The sequence below is a fragment of the Sander lucioperca genome, chromosome 5 (genome assembly GCF_008315115.2).
Source record: "Sander lucioperca isolate FBNREF2018 chromosome 5, SLUC_FBN_1.2, whole genome shotgun sequence".
In the NCBI taxonomy this organism is placed as follows: Eukaryota; Metazoa; Chordata; class Actinopteri; order Perciformes; family Percidae; genus Sander; species Sander lucioperca.
The window spans coordinates 8,770,846-8,787,110 of NC_050177.1; the positions used below are offsets into that span (position 1 = coordinate 8,770,846).

Sequence of the window (16,265 nt, forward strand, 5' to 3'; positions counted from 1 at the left end):
TCTGGTAAGTTCAGAAAATGACACCACTTTACTGTAATGCAGCCTTTGAAACCAGGAAAAGACTAAATTTACCATGTAACGATATTACAATTCTTTAAAATCTAAGACGATATCTAGTCTCATATCACGATATCGATATAATATTGAAATATTGCCCAGCCCTATATATATATATATATACACATTAGGGCTGTCAACGTTAACGCATGCGATTAATCTAAAAAAAATTAACGCCTTATTTTTTTAACGTAAACTAAGCATTTTATCAAGTTTGACCCCAACCTCTTCCCGTTATCTCAGTGCGGATGGTTACGCTTCGTGTGACACGTGTGGCACGGCAAACGTGAGTAAGCGATGACAGAGGAGACGGTGCCCGCTCTGCTAAGGGCAATTTTCGTTATAAAAAGCTTCCAGAAGAAGGACTGGCGGAGTGCAACCGGGGCGAGTTTGTCAACAAAACGACAACAGCAAAGCTAACTAGTGCAATTGCTAAATGGGTCGCTACAGACTGCAGGCCCATCAACGTAGTTCAGGACGGAGGGGGCTTCAAGACATCATTCAGATCACCACAGGCGACCCATCATACAAGCTATCTTCGAGGGGAACTATTGTTAAGAGAATACATGAACTGTACGACGTTGAAAAAAGCTACGAAAGTGAGGCAGTTGGCAGAAGGTACTTTTTTTGCACTTACTGGAGACCACTGGACATGGTCATCACAAGCAAGTGCATACGGTAAGCTGGCCCATATTGCAATAAGGTACCTGGCTACACCTGCCTCAACAGTGCCATGTGAGAGACTGTTCTCTTTCGCAGGCAATATTCTGCAGAAGAAGAGGTCAACTCTATCATCCGAAAATCTGAACAAGCCAGTCTGCCTGAGCAACTGGTTGAAAGAAAACTAGACTGTATGATTGGTTGACAGGAGGAATGTTACAGAGATGCACTGTTTGAAGTAATTATCTTTAACCACGAATGTAGAGACTGCTCCCTCTGTGTCTTCACATACATAATGGCATTCTATTTCTAAAATAGGCCTACTTATTGCTGCATTCATTTGAGTTGATGTTACTATGCAAAACATTTTTACAGGTAAGCTATTTGTGACTTTGTAGCAGACATTACTTTGTAACAGTTGTTGGTTACTGCTAAATATGTCTGCAATTCATATGGATGCCTCAACAAATTAAGATTGTTATTGGACACTTGTTTAATACATGTTACAACTGAAGAATATGTTTCTTTAAACCAGGTTGTCATGCATTTAGTTATTTCAACACTGGAGGTTTACAAGTAAATCCAAGTATTTTAAATTTGAGATTAATTGTCATGGGCTGTGATTAACTTCATGGATTCCTGACAAGCCAATTCAAAGTTAACAACCACTTTATCCTATCTTCTACCAAATCTTCAACATGAATTCAGAGCTCTGTGGATTTGTCAACTGCAGCCACCTTCTGTGATTTTAAGCTCCCTGTTCCTCTCAAGAATTTCATACACCCATATACGTTTGAAATGTGATTCTGTTTGTTGCACAAACACTGTAGTAAATCTTATAGTTCAATACAATCCCCTGACTGCCAAAGCTGCTGTATGTAGTTATGTCTATAAACCTTATAATATCAGCAATAGGGACTGAGTGTAAAAGAGTGATGAAGGCAATTTAAACATCAAGTGCAATGAAGCCTAATACCTACCATATACATAGAGGATGTAGTCGTCGTAGGCCTCTCCCACAGCATTGGATGCCACGCAGCGATAGGTGCCGTTGTAGGACTTGTTGAGGTTCTCGATGTACAGATCAGAGCCGGTGACCACAGCGTGAGGCGGCACATCCTCATCTACTCTCAGCCAGTTGATCTGATGGGGACTGGAGAACACAAATACCACGCACATCACTCAGGCGCTGTCTATCCAGGCTAGAAATCTGAAATAAAGGTCAAATCTGAAATTGTCTGAGGAGGGCCATAGGCAGGCCCTGTCTACTGATATGCTTTATACAGCATGCAAACAACTGGAAACATTTAAATGGTACAATGGAATGTGAAGGTTAAGGGGGTGATCAGACTGGCAGAAAAGGGATAAACAGTGAAAGTATGAAACTGTTGAAGTGCGTCCATTTGCTCAGTGTACTCACTGTGGTTTTCCTTCTGCGATACATGTCAAATCTAGATTGTCACCCTCTCTGGTTAAACCGTCAGGATATGCCACCAGAATCTTGACTTCTGGTTTATCTGGAAAGAAAAGATTGGATATTTACAATACTCCAATGTCTTAAGTTATAACAAAACTGGCTTTGCCCTCATACCTACAGCCAAAGCAAAAGTTAACAGCCAAAAGTGAAACAAAGAGGATGATGAAATGATTATCCAATGTGCTCAGTAGACATCCAGTACGTCTGCAGTACCTTACATAATTTTTCTTTTTTCTTCTTATCAATGCTAACCAAAGATTACCAAAATGTCAAGCGGTTTCATTCAAGCTTTCTCTTTTTCCTTGAAAGGTCAGACAAAACAGTCTACCTGAAAAAAATGAATATACGACACAGACTACAAAAGGCTACCTTAACCTTTCTTTGATGTTTTACACTGTAAGGCAGCCTGTATTACCTCTTCAATCAATGCACTATTTAAAGAAGACCTAAACATCATTTGACATCTAAGCAAAAGTTGTTTTTATCCCTTGTGGTGGCTGTATCTCATGGGCCAAGGCACCAGTTGGCTGTGAGACTAGAATACCAGGACTACATGATCCACAGATAACAGACAGGCAGTGCAAATCTAATCAAATCTATGATCTGATGGTCAGACAATACCCTGGGTCTCTTATGACATATAAAGGCCCTGACACACCAAGGCATCTGCTGGTCCAAGTTAGTCCGATGGTGAACGACCGTCGCCCTAGCTTGTGCAGTGTGTCCCGCACCGTCTGCATTGGCGGCCGTCGGTTGAACAGCCAATCCATCTCATTGGCTGTTCAGCATGAAAACGGTATTGGGAATAGCAAACAAACGACTGTAAGAGTGCACACACAAGGCTCCCATCTCATCTGATCAATCCAATACACATAAGACCAGTCAAAACTGGCCTAAAATTATGTTTGAATGTTCCTTTTAAAAAACACTGAATGATTGGAATATCTATTTTTGCACATTATAGCCATAAGATGGCAAACATACGAGATATACATAACTATACTTGTTTAGGTATATTTATTTTAACAATAACATGTCTTTTAAAAGATCTCTACATACCTACACATTACAAAACAAATTAACGTTAATAAACTAATACCCTATACCGTGATATTTAATGTAAAGACCGTAATAGAACTCTCTCTTTCTGCACCGCTAAACAATTAGCCCCCTAGCAAGTAAGCTAGCTTACTAGCCAGCCGGCTGGCCTCTAAATTAGTAAAATGTAACAACTTAATGTTTCATTCATACACTCTTGTCACATCGTAGGAAAGCACATTGCTATCGCCACATGAGCGACAACTTTGTTTGGCTAATTTTCTGTAACCCGTGTATGATGAAGGCATGTTGGGTGGAATTAGCAAGCTAACGTTAGCTAACGAGGCAGCAGCGAGCGTGTTTCCCATAAATGTGGCAATTGTGACTCTATGGGTCATGCTAACTTTGCACTCGCCACCATTGTAGAGAGGATGTTGATCCCTATGCAGTTAGCTGTAATAGCCAGGTGGCTGCTTTCCATTTTTAACTTTGGTCGGACTCAGAGACAAGTGTTTAAAATGATTCATTTAAATCACAAACGGATTTTGTCCTCAAGACAAACCTAGATGATGTTAGCCCACGGACAAAAAGAGGAACTTGAACACCTTTCTGCTCAAAACTAGCTTGTATGTCTTCTTAGAGTTGAAAGGTTGATTACGCCAAATATTTCGACTCTCTCCAAGCAGCATAATTGTGCTAGTGATTGTCAAAGGACCCTGTCTGTGTTGCTTGCTTTTTGAGATGTCAGCTGTGTAGTTTCTTCTGTCTGTAATTATTTCCAAGTTTCCCAAATTTGACTGTAAACATTTCTGAATATTGTTATTATTTTTTAACTTAAAAAACTGGGATTGTTATTGTTAGTGGGTGGTACCAATGGAATAGCAGAAGTGTTTGAAATAGGCATATGATACCAACAAATGCCAGAGCATACACCAATAAGTAGTTAAAGTGCTCATTATGCTCATTTTCAGGTTCATAATTGTATTTAGAGGTTATATCAGAATAGGTTTACATAGTTTAATTTTCAAAAAACACCATATTTTTGTTGTACTGCACATTGCTGCAGCTCTTCTTTTCACCCTGTGCGTTGAGCTCTCTGTTTTAGCTACAGAGTGAAGCATCACACTTATGTTCCATCTTTGTTGGGAGTCGCACATGCGCAGTAGCTAGATCAGCACCACAAGCCAGTCAGAAGCAGAGTATGAGGGCGTGCCATGCTAGCAGCTAGGCGAGCATTATAACGTGTGTTACAAAGTGACGCACGTTGGTCACGGAAGTAAAGGCTGGACTACAATAGAGCTGTTTGGAGGACAGGGCTGGACTGGGACAAAAAATTGGCCCTGGCATTTTTGGCCCAGGCGGCCCACACCCACCGTGATTGGTCAGACACATTCCCTGCAGACAGTGCAAATATGCGTGCATTCTATGATATGAGTTGCCTACTGTTTTGCGTATATGTGATGGTTTTGGATCCTTCAAGAGGGGTCCAAGACTTATCTGTTGATCTTACCCTTAAATAATTAATTAATTCTTAGAGTTATGATTTGTATATTTATGGTATTTTTATTATTATTTTTTATTATTGATATTTGATATGTATTGCCATCATTGTTATTATTACTATTTTGCTTAATATTGGCTTAGCAACTTTAAAAACTGTTTACTGCTAATTTTAATTATTGTAAAAAGTGTCTAGTGCTAAATACAATAACCATAACCCTTCCCAAAAGCTACAATAAAGCTGAGAGTAGTATATGCCCTGGAAGAGAGCACCAATAAAAGAGAAGCTAATTAAGCAATTCAACAATACAATGTCCGAAATTTTGGCACATTTTGAGGAATCCGCCTGTAGATTCTTAATCTTTTTCTCCCATAATTTCTCTGCATCTCCCTTACGCTTTGGTGGTTGTTTGTCCATTTTAACGTGGATGCTAAACTTCCAGCATAACTATTACAGCTTGTGTCTCAGGACCGGGAGGCGTGGCCATGGGATTCGTAAATTTGCGGCCCCGAGTGGGAAGAGGGTTCCTGGATTTGATTGGGTCAGGCCAGTGCCAATAAAGAAAATTAACCAAAGGGTCGCTGTGCGTTCTTTATGGGCCGGTGCGGCCAAAAAATAAATAAAAAAAGGCCTATTTATATCGGCGATTCGGCCCAAAAGTGCGTCGGCCCACCGGGAAAATGCCCGGTATGCCAGATGGCCAGTCCAGCCCTGTTGGAGGAGTTTGTGAACAGTGTTTTCTGTTGGAAAGGGTAAGTCCCTTTGGGGTGGACTTTGGGCTTTTTCACTTTGTAAACCTATTACATGCACAAAAAAGATATAGCACAATAAAGGAAAGGGGAAAAGCCAAAAAGCATAACTTTAAGTCTCCAACTAGCCCAAGCAAGAAAGAGAAAGTCTGTAGCACTGTCTATGGGGTCTTAGTATCATTCTAGTCTCGAAAAAGTACAGCTTTAGGTCACTCACATAGCACTTCCAAGTGTCTTTGAGCCAGGAGGTCCTTTACAGCAGGGTGGTCAATAATGCAGTCCACTGGCACTCCATCATCCTCTTTAGTGACAGAGAATCTTACTCGGCTGGTGACAGTAAACATCCTGTCGTACATCTCTTCAACTGTAGTCTCACCTAGAAAAACACAAAAACGAGAGGGGGGAAAAAGGTTTTACAGCTTAACAGCTCAAAAAAAATCTCAAATCCTGCAGCTGCACCGACCCGCAGTGACCATAATGAGCAGGTGGTAATTTTGGATGCACCAATTTATCGGCCGAACATTGATATTTGCCTCGTTGACTACCATCGGAAAAAGCTATACTTAGCTTATTTGCAAACAGGGTTCCAAGATTGGCACCATCCACCAGCCAAATGCTGATAAAATGTGCAAGTAGCTGGTAAATTTGCTTCACTTAACAGCCAAAAAACTATTGTAATCTATTGAGGAGCTGGTAAAATTTGAAGATTCTCTTGCCATTTGACTGGTGGATGATGAAGTTATTTTTGAACCCCGTTTGCAAATAATAAATAAGATAACATTCACCATGGCAGTTGCCAATGTTTCTGTTGTGTCGCATCTATTTTTCGCCAGCTAAATGTCTTTTTGGTGATTTCCGGTCGGACTCGGACAACAGTATAGCTGGCATAGCCAGCTGTTGATTCAAAGAAGAAGCCACTGGCTTGGCACGACTCTGACACTGGCATGATGTAAGAGTGCAGAAATGCGACTGCACTTGAATATTGGAGTGATTTTGTGAAATATACACTTCTGTTTAGCTCTGGCACAAATGGCACGCAAATACCTATGCTCTATGCACCAGCACCAGGACAGTGAGCCGCTGCTTAGCTCTGCGTCTCACATCTTGGATGAGAAGAAAAATGGATTGAGCTGCAACAAGGCAGATATGCTTACAGTATCTATAGTAGTTGTAGTTAGTATAGGTATAGGTAGTTGTTGAAAATGTCTTTATTAGGAGTAACCCCTTGAGATGCAGCATCTCGTTTTCGAGGGGGTCCTTAACATTAAATAGATAAACAGTACAATCATTTAGACACAACAGTTAACCAAAACAAACAAACAAACTGACGCAGAGCAAGAATGAAACTGGATATTAATAATATTAGAAGGGGTGTTATCATTGTGTTGTAGAGGATTATGGACAGGTGCAGTTGGTACTGTAATAGGAAAACGGGGCATTTTTAAAGGAGTGAAGAGATAGACTGGATCGAATGTTTACAGGTAGATTTGACAGGTCCATTCTGAGGGTGCTTTAAACTTAAAGGCTTTCTTAGCTGTAGCGAAAGATACAGCAGGGACCGAAAAAAAAAAAAAAAAAGTTGTGTAGAGTGTCTCAAGTGGTAGGTAGAGGAATAGGGAACCATAAGCTGTTTTAGATAACTAGGGTAATTGAAATGTAAACATTTATAGATAAACTGTAACCATTGCTGATGTCTTCTTATTGAGGGTGATGGTAGTTTTTCATACATAATACAATGATGAGTTGTGAAAGGACATCCAAGAACAAATCTACAGATTCTGTTGTAAACAACATTGAGAGGGAGCAGATTAGTGCTGGGTGCAACCTGATATACAACATCAGCATAGTCCATAATTGGTAAGATAAGTTGTTGCACCAATTTCTTTCTAAAATTAAGGGAGAAGCATTTTCTGGAGTGGTAGAGAACACCAATACCAAAGTGTTAGTTGATAGTTGTAAAGTAGGCTATCAAGGCAGGTGAAATAATGTGATATTAAAGGCTGTTTCATAAATTTGTATGATTTGAATGTGTTCAAATATGAAATGCTTAATGGCTTTCAAACAGTTCAGTTATTTTTTATTATGAATATTTCTTTATTTCCTTGGCACAATATGGGGTATTAGGGCTGGGCAATATATCAATATTATATCGATATTGTGATATGAGTCTTAGATTTTTGATATCATAATATCGTGATATGACATAAGTGTTGTCTTTTCCTGGTTTTATAGGCTGCATTACAGTAAAGTGATGTACTTTTCTGAACTTACCGGACTGTTCTAGCTGTTCTGTTATTTGCCTTTTCCCCACTTAGACATTATGTCCACATTACTGATAAATATTTATCTAAAATGTAAGTGTGAAGATGTTTTGTTACAGCACCGATTGTCAACCCTAGAATATCGCCGCGATATCGAGGTATTTGGTCAAAAATATCGTGATATCTGATTTTCTCCCTATCGCCCAGCCCTATGGGGTCAACAACAACAACAACAACAAACACCGGGCATCAGCCATATTGTTATTTTAAATTTTATTTTTTAGAATTTCACAATCGGTGCATCCCTAATAGTTCAAGCTATTAAGAGCACAATTACCTGTCAAAGCGGAGGGCTTTCAGATGATTTTAAATATACATTTAATTTATGATTCAGTGATGTGGCGCCTGAACGAGACCAGAGGATTCAGACGGGCCCGAGGTCTTCGATTCTGATGAGAGCAGTGAGGAGTGGCTGGGTCATATACGCCTGATAATGAATGCCTCTGCAGCTTGAGGGTTGAGCTTTGTTGAGGCTAACCCTGCAGTAATCTGCTGCCCACTAGGCTCTAGGCTGTCAGAGGGGCATTCATTTAGAGAGCATTACAATGCCACAGGGGCATCACATTAGCTGCAGTGCTGAGTGTGATGGTTTACTCGCACTTAATGAAGTGAGGAAATAATTACAGCCCCACTCTGACCTGCAGCACACTTCCATTTCAGCCTTGTCACAGGGGAGCCCGACTGGACTCAGGGAGGGCAAAACACTGTTGTTCCACAGTTGATGATCACCAATACACACATATGTGGCCTCTTGATGGATATTAACCCCGTGTAACACACACCCACCCATCCAAAACCTGCCTACATAAAATAAATATACGACGATAGGTAAGTGGTCAATGCGAATGAGAGTATTAAATTTGACCACTCAACTGCAGTGAGAGAACAGGCTGTTTGAAAAGCAGAGACTGTTCAAGAAGAGCAAGTAGCATAATGATAACAGGAGTAAAAAGTTTGATGGGAACGCATAAAAAATTATTGATTTTCATTTAGTAACTGTGATTATCTTGCTATTTTGCTTCAGAATTAATCCGATGGTAAAAAATACTGACTGGCAAACAGAGTATAAATTAATAATTTATAGGATGTAGAACAAACAGTGTACTCTAGGTCTAAACATTGGCTATATCGTATGGTATACATTTATTTGCCCCCTGAAAGCAGTTAACTATAGCCTACATCTAAGTGATTTAACTTCACTCTAAAAAGCCCAGAGAGCATTAACGTGACACACACCAAATGAGTTAATTCCAACCATCTTTAGTTAAAGTGGAGTGCGGTGATCAGCGGTAACGCTCACAGAACAATGCCAAGTCTTGTTCCTTGCCAAATAACGACACACATTTCGCATTAAGGGCTTTATTGTCGTCGTGCAATCACAAGGACTGATAGGTCACATTTGTAAGGTCAGTGAGGGCGTTTCCATGTGCACCTGCGCCAAAGAGTTGGGTGAAGTGGAGTATGAATTGGAGGGGCGTGGTGAGTCATTATCCTCTCAGACAGTCCCGATAATTGTCTCATACCAATCACAGTGCTGCATTACAGAATTGGCTCAGGAAAAGATGGTATACTGTAGAGCAAATGTGGTAGGGTTGGACGAAATGTTGAAATAATTATCACAACACTTATATGGATATTTTCCAATATCGCTATATATATATATATATATATAAAATCACAATATGGCAAATCTCTAGGGCTGCCCCCTCTTAGTCGATTAGTCGACTAATCAGTTGTTTTGGTCTTAGTCGCCTAAGATTTCTTTAGTCATTTTTTATGCTTTTTTCATGCTGAATGACCTATTTCTAACACCTAATTTCCATCGGTTGCGGAACGTCTGTGGATCCGCTCCATTCATTCAGTCATTAGGTTTTCATTAAAGTCAATGTGTGTATTTCCACTGACTGCAGAACGGCTGCGTTCCGACTGCGTCCCAGCTCCAGCAGTCTGCAGCCCTCCGGAGCAGATACGCAGAGCTTCTATTTTTGCCGGATGCCAGAGAGCTCCCCAGCAATTCAGCACACAGCGATAGTGCGGGACAGGAAGTGGAGCACAGAAACAAAATAAAACATCCGGTTAATTTTCAAAATAAAATACACCGTGCTCACGGTGTATTTTATTTTATGTATCATTTATGTATCATATTTCCCTGCACTACACCTTGAAAACACAGCACAGAGTTGTTTCCCCTCTACTCCTCTGGATGGAAACAAACTGTTGTTGGTTTTGTGGTTCTATTCTACGTGAATTTGCAAGATCTCGCAGGTCCTCGTGACTACAGCTGTCAGTCATGGCCGCAGCCGTGCCGCAACAAATCCGGACCTGGTGGGTATTGACGAACGGCGGAGCCGGTTCAGTTCAGTGAAAATCCCCAGTTAGAAACTTATCAGCACGTCTGGAAAACACAAGATTTAAAGTGGTGCTTTTGCCTGATTCTTTGTGGGGAAGCTCAGTTTTACCGATCTGTCAATTAAATCAGTACATGTAGGGTACATGTGTGACTTGTTTAATTTATGTTTGGGCGGTTATGTTTCATGTCATGGCTGCAGTCCCCTCAATGGACAAGACTACCAACACTGCTGATTTTCTGCAAAAAACAGAGCTACTTGCATGCAGTCTCATAGAGACATTTCTTTACCAACATCCTGTCTTGTACTACCTTGTCTGCATGACAAGGCAGTACAGTCAAGTTGTGCCTCTCATTTCACTTCTGCACCATGCAAAATACCGAAGGGACAGACAGAGCACATTTCAAGATCAGGAAAATAGCTTTGCTTGCACTCATCTCAGGACTGTCATTAAAAAAAAAAACGAGTCCTTGATTTGACTCCTTGTGTCAATTATTTTTGGTCATGATTCAAAAAAAAACAACTTCTGAAAGTCCTGAGTCATGTTTGACGATCAGACTAAGACAGATGGAGCCATTATAATTGTCCAAGCCCTGATGAGGAAAACAACTGCGGATCAGGTCGTGGAAGGACTCAAATCTGAATGCAGAGGAGATGTGATTGTTCCAGCAGAGATGTCAAATCAAACGCTCTTGTGTGAACTGATCAATCCCGGAGCAATCAAGCGTAGCCTCTTCTCAGGGTGACATTTTCTTTCAGTCAGTTTCTAACCCCAGTCTTCTGCCTGCCAACACACTGAAAAGCAGCCACTGATCAAGCTGTTTGAAACTGGCTTAAACATTAAGACAATCAGCGTTGGGGAGTAACTAGTTACATGTAACGGTGTTATGTAATGAAATTACAAAATAAATGAAATTGTAACCAGTTGCAGTAACTGAATTATTTTGTTCAGGGTTTTCCCTGCCATTATACAGTAGTCGCTGCTCCTAAGCCATAGGAACTTAAAAAAACTACAGTATGTGGAGAGCATCTGGATGAACTGACACACAGGATGGGACGGGGCGCTGTAATTTATCGATACAATGTTCACGTCCTGCAAAATCCGGACACAATATTGCTGATGAGTATGAATGATCTAACAGTCATTCCGTTATGTCGAACAGATGTTGGGTCAAAACTGGTTGTTTAGTAATCAGTCCCTCCAGGATTTCGCGGCCTTTTTTTGAGATTGTTGCGGCCCAAAATGCTTGATTTTGCGGGAGCTTTTGTAAAAAATTGCGATAAAAGTTGCGATTTGGGGAGAATAAAACTACCCTGGGCTGAGTTTTCCTAGTAACCTTACCAAAAAGGCTCAGGATGCTGCAACTGTTGGTATAATATGAAAATGGCTGGTGGATTTAAGACAAAAAATTATATTTTATTGAATGAATCAAATTTGGACATATCTGTCAGTGGCTTGTTGATTTACATTGTTAGGTAATTTCCTATCCTGGCCTGGGCCACACATTCATACGGTTTGATGAAGTAATGTTACTTATTGGACTTTAACTTATCATTGCACTTACAAAAACGAGCGTAGGATTGAAACAGCAGCAGCTTTCAGCGACTTTAGAGTCAAAAAACTTTCCAGCGTACATTGATGGTAAAATGTATACAGGTTAGCAGGACGGTCTGAAATGTTTTGCACAGTCTTTGGCTGTTCGTTTTGTTGGTAAATGTGAGATGTTCGAGTCACACATCGTCTTCATATGGTGGTACCAATGTTACTTTAAAAAAAAAAAAAAGACCTGACAGCTATTTTCAGAGTTCATACGTTTTGAAAAAACCTGGAAAAGTTATGGAATTTGAAAAATGCAAATTCCAGGCCTGGAAAAGTTTTGGAAACATAAAAAGACCCAGAAAGTTTTGGAAAAGTCATGGAATTTTTTTTTAACACAGCATAATAATATGTGATTAATAAATGTATTTCACGTCGTCTTAACCTCAACGTTCTATTCGGGACGCGATATTACGAATCCCACTATGAACAACATAAATTGTCATTCATTTTATTGTTAAACCTCTGAGGGTAAACTTTAACACAGATTTTTATTCTTATTGTATAATGTCGACTGACATTTTCAGGAATACACAGTCATGGAAATTTGCCGAAAAGTTATGAAAAAAACATTGAAAAGTCATGAAAAAGTATTGGTTAAAATGCGTATGAACCCTGTATTTTACTAAAGGTCGGACGTGAGGAAGTTGGATTCACTGAAGAAGAGTGTGAGATACTGACAAAAGCTCAGAAAAAAAGTGAGTTAGTGAGCCTTGAGTTTAGAAAATTTATTTCGCAAATATCCCCAAGGTCAAGAATAAAACTATGCTCAAGCTCTTATAATATTCAAAAGAGTAATAATAAGAGCAAAAAGGGATACAGCTTGTATTTGATTTTTAAGAGAGAGGGTGATTCCTGAATTTGAAATGGCAACATTCTGATGAAATGTTCTGCTTGCAGTTTCACAGGATCACACACATTTTAACGAATCTCCTGTACTCCAGCAGCAGTTGCAGCCGAGCACTGGGCTTCACTACATTTAAATAATATTGCAGCTGTCATTTATGCTAACAAGCATTTTGCCACCTTGTGTGTGGAGTCTCTCTCAGGCCGGAGCCCATCAGTCCCCTACCTGCCAGCATGATAAATGGTTGCAAAACCAATTCGGACAAATTGAAAGTGTGTTTAAATCAGCCAGCAGATTTCTTTCTTGCCATTATGGCTGTCTTGCCTGCACACGGACGTAAGAAAAACATGATCACGGAGATTCTTTAAAGCCAGTGTGATGTGTGGCTTTTAAATCTCAACGCGTGCTCGAGCTAATGAATTGTTTAGCACGTCCATAATGAGCAGTGATTTGTGTTTCCTGGGGTACAGGACGGCGTGACTCTCTGGCTCTCTTTATGTATCCACTGCCACTATGGATTAGCCCCGCTCAGCACGTCGGTGGCAATTCACCGATCTAACCATCCTGTTGTCTCCCCCCTCCCCTTACACAACCACTCGACAACTCACAAACAGAAATTGACTTCGACTCCTGTAGGGAACACTGGAGGCACAGATGGCATTTAGCTTCAGATTCGCTCTTGTCTAATATATTTCATCTCTCAACAAGCCAAATGAATCCTCTCCATTCTAATACATATATAATTTGACAACAAGCCCAGATATATATCGACCCTGTGTAAATACAATATGACTAAAATGAATATCCCCCTTTGCTGTACACTAAGTATGTAATGAATAATTGATGACCCTTAATCATAACTGAGAGGTAATAAGGATTTTTCACCACCCCAGATTATAAACCACGGCTCTCTGCAGAAAGCGAAGGCGCTGAAATGAAGACGGAATGTGAAGACACGAGTTCATCACCATCTTTACCAGGTATCGATGGTTCAAAGTAAGTAGAAAAGATGTAGGGTGCTCTTAAAAAAAACATAGAATTCAATCAGCAGTCAAGGTGTAACTAAATGTTCACAGAGAATATTCAAGCAATTCTAAATCCAAAAATGAAAAAAAAAGAGTGCCTCTAAGGCAAATGGTTTGTCAAATGTATTATGAAACATAACACGAGCTTGGATTGCAGCTCTTGCAGTTGTGAATGCCTGGTTTTGATGATTTCATACTGTAGCTGAGCAAGCAGCCCAAACACATGGACTGGGGATTTTACACATGGGTGTAAAAAAAAAAGTAGTAATGTAGTAATAGAAAATAAGCAGTATATGCCAGCATGATTATTTTCTGTGGCACTTCCTATATATGCCAGTAACATAATCAGTACAACACACATTAATGATTTAGAGCAGAGCTATATTTTGATCACTGTGGAATCGCCTTGAGAGACAGATATGTAGGGAAGTGGACAGCTCTGGAGCATGTGAAGCAAACTCGGGGAGGCTGTTATTCTACTGACCTGTCAGTTCTTCCTCCCCTTTCATCCATCTGATGGAGGCAGCTGGCTTGCTGCCCATGGCTGTGCAGGTGAGCTCCGTCTCGTTCCCCTCGCTGACCACATCGTCACGGCTCTCGATGATTGGGTTGCCTGGCGGGACTGACCCACGGCAACAGTTAGAAACACACCAGCATACCAACATTTGTACACACACAAATGTGGTAACGCTTAATAATGAGGGTGCAAAAACATGTTGAAGTAATGGGTGAATTTCTGTTCCTCACCATTAGGACATGATCAAATACCTGTTCATACTCAACTTTTAGTGAATGTACAATTCATATGAAAAATCCAGACTGATCTCAAGAAGTGGCGTGTAAATGTATGACATGCCAATTCGTATGCCATTTTGGCGCGGTATCAAGACGCATAATCGATTTTTAGCGTGTTTATCAATGCCGTTTGGCCTCCATTGAATTACATTACCTTGCGATTGCGTGTCAATTTACGCTGTAGCGAGTAGTATGAAAGCCCAAAAATCCGCATAATGAGGTTGGTTGGGGAGGTGGATGGGTCAAACAACACAAGACTTTCACCCAGGAGACCGGGAATCGTGTCCCGCGTGTCACGTTTCATAAACCCAACCGTCGCTTTCTTCTTTTCCTAAACCCAACTGTGCCGTTGTCCCACATCCCGTTATTGTTTTCCTAAACCCAACCGTACCGTTCTTCTTTTCCTAAACCCAACCGTCCCATTCTTCTTTTCCTAAACCCAAAGAATGTAGACATACACGCGGATAGCTCAAAATGCGTACAGATAACACGTCACTTGGCTTTAGAAAGTGGCGTGTATGTTTACGCGAAGTCATGATATCACCTCAAATGTCACAATCAGTATCACAACATTACTTCACATGAAAGGAAACAAGTCCAGGTCAATCATACCACATTGTGGTCTAATGGGTCAGTTTGTGAAGTGATGGTAAAGATGAACATCTTATTTAATAATTTCTCTTAGCTTTTAATGTCTGTAGATTTTCTCCTGACTTGTCAATTGGCACCTGCTGAATGTTGTCAAAGCTAGAGTGGTTGGTGGGGGAGGGAGGGTGGGCGGGGGCATTGAGCTCTGGCTCTTGCAACAATGTGTAGTTCTTTGCATCTGACTACTAGTTTGATGAAAAAGAACTCTTATGTTTCTATGAGTACTGTTCTGCTTTCAGAGAGACTGAACAGATGCAGGGGTCTGAGATGTCATTTTCTATAGGACTAGGATCAATTCAAAGTGTAAAAAAGTGACTGTGCATTTAATTTACAAACTCAACATTTAGTTGGATTGAAGATGTAAGTTACTCTGTAAGCTGGTAGAACAGATACCATGTTCACCATCTTAGTTTAGCATGTTAGCATGCACAAAGTACAGCTGAGGTTGATGGGAATGTTATTAGTTTTGCAGGTATTTGTTCATGTAGTAAAGTATTTGACGGAAAATGTTGACCTGATGGCACTAGAAGTCAGGGGACCACCAAAGTGATTACAATTTATCCTGAGGGGGACATGAATATCTGCACCAAATTTCATGGCAATCGATGCAATAGTCATCAAGACATTTCACTAAAAAAACATAAATGTCAACCAGATGGTGGTGCTAGAGGAAAAGTCAGATGATCAGCAAAGTCTGTAGGATTTATCATCCGAGGACCATGAAAGTATGTGCAAGGTAATGGTAATCCATCAAACATTGTTAAATTATTGTTGAAATATTTCCCTTCTGATCAAAGTGGTGGACCGACAGACCTCTAATCACATGAAGTTAGTCACTTTCTTATGATCTAAAGGAATTTATGAAACATTCATTAATTCATCACGAGTCATGCATCAGCTATACATTTCTTAAGCATATGTTTCGTACCCTTATTATAAAGTGTTACCCGACATTCCATGCCAAAGTTATGTAAGTACTGTATATGTGATTACATCCTATGGTTGCATGGATGAAAGATGTACACAAGATAGAATAAGGCACAGTTGTCCCTTGCATTAGTCATCGCAACAAACTTGCTGAACTCGTTACTTGAAAGAAAAAAGTCAGCGGGGTGTTCATTTCAAGGACTCTTCAATGCAACCCTTGGTTCAGAAAATACTGCAGCTAGGCTTCAATTGTACAACTAGCGTAATTACTTTTA

General features: G+C 40.2%; 1 protein-coding gene across 3 annotated transcripts in view; it reads right to left on the reverse strand.

Moving 5' to 3' along the window:
• Positions 1-16,265, reverse strand: part of cadm1b (cell adhesion molecule 1b) — a 166,425-nt gene that overhangs the window by 24,808 nt on the left and 125,352 nt on the right. For all 3 annotated transcript variants that reach the window (XM_031296390.2, XM_031296388.2, XM_031296389.2), the window contains 4 exons: positions 14,105-14,242; positions 5,700-5,858; positions 2,138-2,234; positions 1,698-1,870 (listed from right to left, as the gene is read on the reverse strand). In XM_031296390.2, coding sequence (XP_031152250.1) covers positions 1,698-1,870; positions 2,138-2,234; positions 5,700-5,858; positions 14,105-14,242 — 567 coding nt within the window. The remainder of the gene's footprint in view (positions 1-1,697; positions 1,871-2,137; positions 2,235-5,699; positions 5,859-14,104; positions 14,243-16,265) is intronic.